The sequence below is a fragment of the Carcharhinus amblyrhynchos genome, chromosome 6, assembly GCF_965287045.1.
Source record: "Carcharhinus amblyrhynchos chromosome 6, sCarAmb.v2.hapA, whole genome shotgun sequence".
Classification (NCBI taxonomy): domain Eukaryota; kingdom Metazoa; phylum Chordata; class Chondrichthyes; order Carcharhiniformes; family Carcharhinidae; genus Carcharhinus; species Carcharhinus amblyrhynchos.
Window position 1 is genome coordinate 74,381,848 of NC_137329.1, and position 6,000 is coordinate 74,387,847.

Below are 6,000 nucleotides of genomic sequence, written 5' to 3' on the forward strand. Positions count from 1 at the left end.
AGATTAAATAGTCAGCATCAGATTTCCAGACTTAACAGTACATATTTTGCAGGCCATTATTTTAAAGAAGCACAATTTCATTTTATTTGGGTTTATGGGAAAGAAAGGTAATCCTCACTTTTTATTTAATGGGCAGGTGACGATGAACTTCAGCAGCATCCGCAACCTTTTACTAAACTGACCAGTAGAGGGCCATATTTCTTTAAAGCAGAAAAATCAGATTGAACTGTGAGTGCAGACAATGGCCGGGATTCTCCCAAAAAAAGTTTAAGTGCCAAGTTCATGTAAAAACTGGAGTAAATCCCATTAGTTTGTTCGGTGGGATTTTCATAATTAATCTCCCACACTCTGCATTGCAGAGTGCAGAGGTGTGAATATCATTAAAAATCGCAGGGCAGGGTCTATTCCTGCTGGAGATGCCAGCAGCAGACTGCTGAGTGGGCCACTGCGCATGTGCCAACCTGTCAGAGCTGAGATCAGTGGCCATGTGCAGCAGCCCTGCACTGCCTGTCTCCCAATCGCTGGCCAGCTCCACGACCCCACAATACTGCCCCTTTGATTCCCGCCACCCCCTGATTGCTGACCTTACTGACATCTCCAGGCCAATACCCATTCCTCCCCAAGCCTGCCTCGATCTCCCCCCTCCCACAACAGTCCTGATTCCCCCCCAAACCGGCAGCCATGATTTCTCTCAGCCCCCCCCCAAACCCCACAGTCCATTCACCCCCCCCACCTCAATGGCCAGTCCCAATCGCTGGCCTCCTTCTGTCACTGATCCAAAGTGCAGAATGGCAGTGGGACCCTACCTCCACCAATCTCCTCTCTCTGCATAGGTCTTGCCCCTTATAAGCCCCCCAGCCCTGCCTCGTTGGCACTCCCAATGCTCAGTAGGCAGGGCCACTTTGCCCCATTGGCAGTGCCAGGGTGCCAGACTGGCATGCCAAGCTGGCAATGCCTCCATGACCACCCCTTCACTCCAGCGGATTTGGGCTGCCAGCTCCCTGCAAGTGGGGAGTTATTGTAAACCCCGTTGGACTGAAATACTCCTAGCAGGAGGAGTGGGGGAGACCACAGACAGCCCGGAGACTTCAGTCCCATGCCCGTTAATGATATTAAAATGATCATCTGCATAATTTATTCAGCTCCGTGCCAATTTCTGGCACGAAGCTGACGACGCCGGGTATCAGGCAGGCAGAGACACACAGAGGGCCATGGCACCCAACAGGAAGCCCACCACACGGCCTCTGTTTAAGTCTCCCGGCCTGCTGCATTGCTAGAGCAGCACAGCGGGGTGGGAGAATCACCCACTATATGTTAACAGGAAGGTGGTCAGAATTAGGAGCAGGATTTAGCCATTTGGCCCCTCAAGCCAGCTCCGCCATTCGATAAGGTCATGGCTGAACTGATGAAGGCCTCAGCCCTACTTTCCTGTCTGTCCTGTCTAACTTTCGACTCCCTTGTTAATCAAGAATCCATCTACTTCACCTTAAAAAGGTAAGTTAACTATTTTTTTGAGGGGGGAGAACTCACATTTGGGATGCAGCCTATATGCACAGCAACCAGTAACCGTGTCAGAATAGTGTCATAGAATCCTATTGTTCAGAAGGAAGCCATTCGGCCCATCGGGTCTGCACTAATCACAGGCCCACCCAGGCCCTACCCCCATGCATTTACCCTAGCTAGTCTCCTGACATTCAGGGGCAATTTAGCATGGCCAATCCACCAAACCCGCACATCTTTGGACTGTGGGAGCGCCCAGAGGAAACCCGTGCAGACATGGGGAGAACATGCAAACTCCACGCACACAGTGACCCAAGCCAGGAATTGAACCCGGGTCCTTGGTGCTGTGAGGCAGCAGTGCTAACCACCGTGCCATTGTGCTGCCCCCAATCTATCTATCACAATCCCCAGAATCAATGGTTCTTTAAAATGTCAAATGAGGGTGGCTCAAAACAGCTGACTGGATAAGTCTGCTGAACCATCAGAGCAGGAGAGTTTTACCAATAACCACTTGCGCTTACACTGTGCCTTTACAGTAACAAAATACATCGCCGCGCTTCACACTTGGCATTGTGAAACAAAACATGATTCAGGCTCAAACCCGAAGTGGTGCTGAGTTGCCTAAGCTTAAGAGGAGACAGTGAGCAGTGATGGACTAGTAATCTAGAGATGATACTCTGGGTGATACTCTGGGAACCCTGGGTTTGAATACCACTGCAGCAGATGGTGAAATTTGAACTCAATTAAAATCTGGAATTAAAAGTCTAATGATGACCATGAATCCATTGTTGATTAATGTAAAAACCCATCTGGTTCACTAATGTCCTTTAGGGAAGGAAATCTGCCATCCGTACCTGGTCTGGATGAGAAACAAATCAGCCATGATCGAATGGCGGAGCAGACTCAATGGGCCGAATGGCCTAATTCTCCTCTTATATCTTATGAACTTAAATGTGACTCCAAACCCACAGCAACGTGGTTGACTTTTAAAACCCCTCAAGGATGAGCATTAAACGCTAGCCCAGTCAGAGACACCCACATTGCATGAGTGAATTTAGGATTTAAATTAGGGTGAAGTTAAAAGTTGTCTTGTATCTCAGGAGGAGAGAAAATGAGTGGTCTGTCTGAGAAAGTGCCACTTGCGTATACTTTGTGACCACTGAAATTGTATTGAAGTGCCTCATTGGGGAATATGGCTGTGAGAAGAAGTTAAATTCTATTGCACTGTAACACTGAATTTGAAATATTTTGCCCTTGGGGCTGTATGCTTGGAATATATAAATCGTAACTATCAAGAGCGTTACAATTGCATTGAGGCACCTTTGGAGAGAAAATTGGATTTCTTTCATTTTCTCTAATTTTCAAATCGAAATGTCTTGTAATACACAAATTTTACGAATAAAATATATTTTTGTGAAAAGAATGTTGGGCATTAGGAGGGACTGGAACATGTGTAAACTCCCTGTGCGCTCAAAGTTTAAAATTTATTTATTAGTCACAAGTAGGCTTACATTAACACTGCAATGAAGTTACTATGAAAGTCTCCTAGAAATCACACTCCAGCACCTGTTTGGGTACACTGAGGGAGAATTTAGCATGACCAATACACCTAACTAGCATGCCTTTCAGACTTTGGAAGGAAACCACAGCACCTAGAGGAAATCTACACAGGTACAAGGTAAACATGCAGACTCCACACAGACGGTATCCCAAGCTGAGAATTGAACCCAGGCCCCTGGCACTGTGAGGCAGCAGTGCTAACCACTGTGCCACCATGCTACCCCACTCACAGGATGTGAGAGTCATAGCTGGCCCAGCACTCATTTTATATCCCAAACTACATGTATGATAGACCAAGCAAATAGGGCAGATTTCCTTCCCTTAAGGGACATTAGTGAGTTTCTCCACAGCCATCAGCAATTGTTTCATGGTCATTTCTAGACTTTTAATTCCACATTTTTATTGAATTAAATTTCATCATCTGCGTTGGTGTGATTTGAACTCGGGTTCCCAGTTTACTACTGTAGTGACAATACTACACTACCACCACCTCTTTTCACTTGAAATGAAACGTAAAAATATCATTTAAAAATAACCTCCAAGCAAGTGTAGTCAGGTATCTTGTACTATATTGAAAGAAACTGAGCTGTATTGCTCTTTATGTATTGTCGAAGTCAACTGTTATGTAATGCGCTTTTACTAATTTAATAAAAGTAAGTTTTTTTGTTGGGAGTGGTGGGCACTGGGATGTGTGTGTGTGTTAGGCAGGAACAGCTTGTTCAATACTGGGCTGTCATGCAGAGTATAATTGCCAGGTAACACTCCGGGAACTGTACACCCCCACCTTCAGCATAGAAAGGGAGGAATTTGGGTTGTACCCAAGTTTCATTTGAAACATCAGGAATTGTGAGGATTTTGGATTGGGATATTACATATTTTGAATTCTCAGGCATTCAAAAGCACGACTTAATTATTTTTGAACTGTAACCATTGCTGCATAAACATAAGTTTCACAGTAACTTTATTGCAGTGTTAATGTAAATCTACATGTGACTAATAAATAATAAATTAAGTGAATTGAAATCTTGCATATAGTGTGTGGGAGGATATAGTACTCCGATAGTGCCTGTCCTCCAGGTCTGTAGATCACTGTTATAGAGACAGGTCTTAGGGGAATACATCTAGTATGTGGGAGGATATAGTATCCCGACAATGCCTGTCCTCTAGACCAGTAGATCATTGTGATATAGACGCAAGTGTTAGAGGGATACATGCAGTGTGTGGGAGGATACAGTACCTGGACAGTGCCTGTCCTCTAGACCAGTAGATCATTGTTATATAGAGACAAGTGTTATAGAGGGATACATGCAGTGTGTGGGAGGATACAGTACCTGGACAGTGCCTGTCCTCCAGGCCAGTAGATCGCCCAGTAGGGATCGCTGAAGGGCCACAGATGGGCTGGCTGGCTCCAGAAGGGGCACCGCGGAGTGAGGAGCCGCAGGGTGATCTCCGGGGTGAGGTGCTCTCTCACCGGCTCTGTGTTGCGGGCAATGAAGGTTTTCAGGTCGGGTGCGGACGGCTGGCTGAGCTGCCGGGCAGAGCGCAGCTTGGAGAGAGGGAGGTGGCTGTACAGTCCGGTAGTGTGCAGTCTGGCTAGGAGCATGTCTGCTGCTGGAGTGCTATATGCCGGCCTGGGGTAATATAAACTGCTGCTGCAGGCACTGTTCCCCCAGTACACATCTAAACAGCTGCAAACACCAGCCTCAGCCTGATACACTGGAAAGAAACTCCTGCTGCAGCTAAGCACTGCTGCTGCAGCCCTGTCTGAACATGGAGCAGAAATAGACCATGCGAGTTACACAACTTTCTGTGTCCAACCACTTTGATTCTCCCCACTGCCTGCTAGTGCTGCACACAGTTGTTCTGCCTCTCATTTAGTCCTCATTGCCAAACTCAGACTTTGCCCCTTGCTCTTCCACCGCACGTTGACCTGCCAGCTACAATCCTCCAGCATCCTACAACACACAACTGTGACAGTGCAGAAAGAGGCCATTCGACCCATCCGTGTCCACACCTGCCCTTCAGATGAGCAAATGCATTCGGTGCTGTTCTCCTGCCTTCTTATAACTCCGCACATTCTTCCTTTTCAGATAGCAGTCGGATTTATTTTTATTAAGCCTCGATTGAATTTGCCTCCACCACATTCCCAGGCAGCACAATTCAGACCCAAACTGTGTGGAAAACATTTTTCCTCCTGTGATTTTTGATTGCCAATTATTTTAAGTCGGTACCCTCTTGTTTTTACTGTCAAAATTCATAGAATTCCTTACAGTGCAGAAAGAGGCCATTCAGCCCATTGGGCCTGCACCAACAACAATCCCACCCAAACCCTATTCCCATAACCCTATGTATTTAGCTTTCTAATCCCCCTGACATTTACCATGGCCAATCAACCTAACCTCTTTGGACAGTGGAAGAAAACCAGAGCCCCTGGTGGAAACCCATGCAGACGTGGGGAGAACATGCAAACTCCACATAGACAGTCATCCAAGGCCAGAACCCAGGTCCCTCTGAGGCAGCAGTACTAATTACCATACCACTTGTCTTTATCCATTCATAACTGGGAACAACTTCTCCCAACTCCTCTGTCCAGATCCGTTCCTTTTGAATACCTCTATCAAATCTCCTCTCACTCTGGGTGCAACATGGGATAAGCATAGAAATTTGCAGGATGTATCTCAACCATGGGCTGCTGCTGGGTATTTCCAACACTTCCTGTTTTATTTCAGACTCTCAGCATTCGCAGCATTTTACTGCTTTTATATTTTGCAGTATTAGTTAATATTGAAGGAAAGATAAACATGAATATTAAACATTTCACAAAGCTGTGATCATTCTAGATACAGTAAGAAGTCTCACAACACCAGGTTAGAGTCCAACCAGTTTATTTGATAGTAATCTCACAAGCTTTCGGAAACGGTGTTCCTTCGTCAGGTGTGT

At 46.1% G+C, this 6,000-nt stretch overlaps 1 protein-coding gene across 1 annotated transcript in view; it reads right to left on the minus strand.

Annotated features, from left to right (window-relative positions):
* Positions 1-4,835, minus strand: part of etfbkmt (electron transfer flavoprotein subunit beta lysine methyltransferase) — a 30,108-nt gene extending 25,273 nt beyond the window's left edge. The window contains exon 1 of the mRNA XM_080190661.1: positions 4,392-4,835. Within this exon, the coding sequence (XP_080046787.1) occupies positions 4,392-4,663 (272 nt within the window). The 5' untranslated portion in view covers positions 4,664-4,835. The remainder of the gene's footprint in view (positions 1-4,391) is intronic.
* Between the last annotated feature and the right edge of the window lie 1,165 nt (positions 4,836-6,000).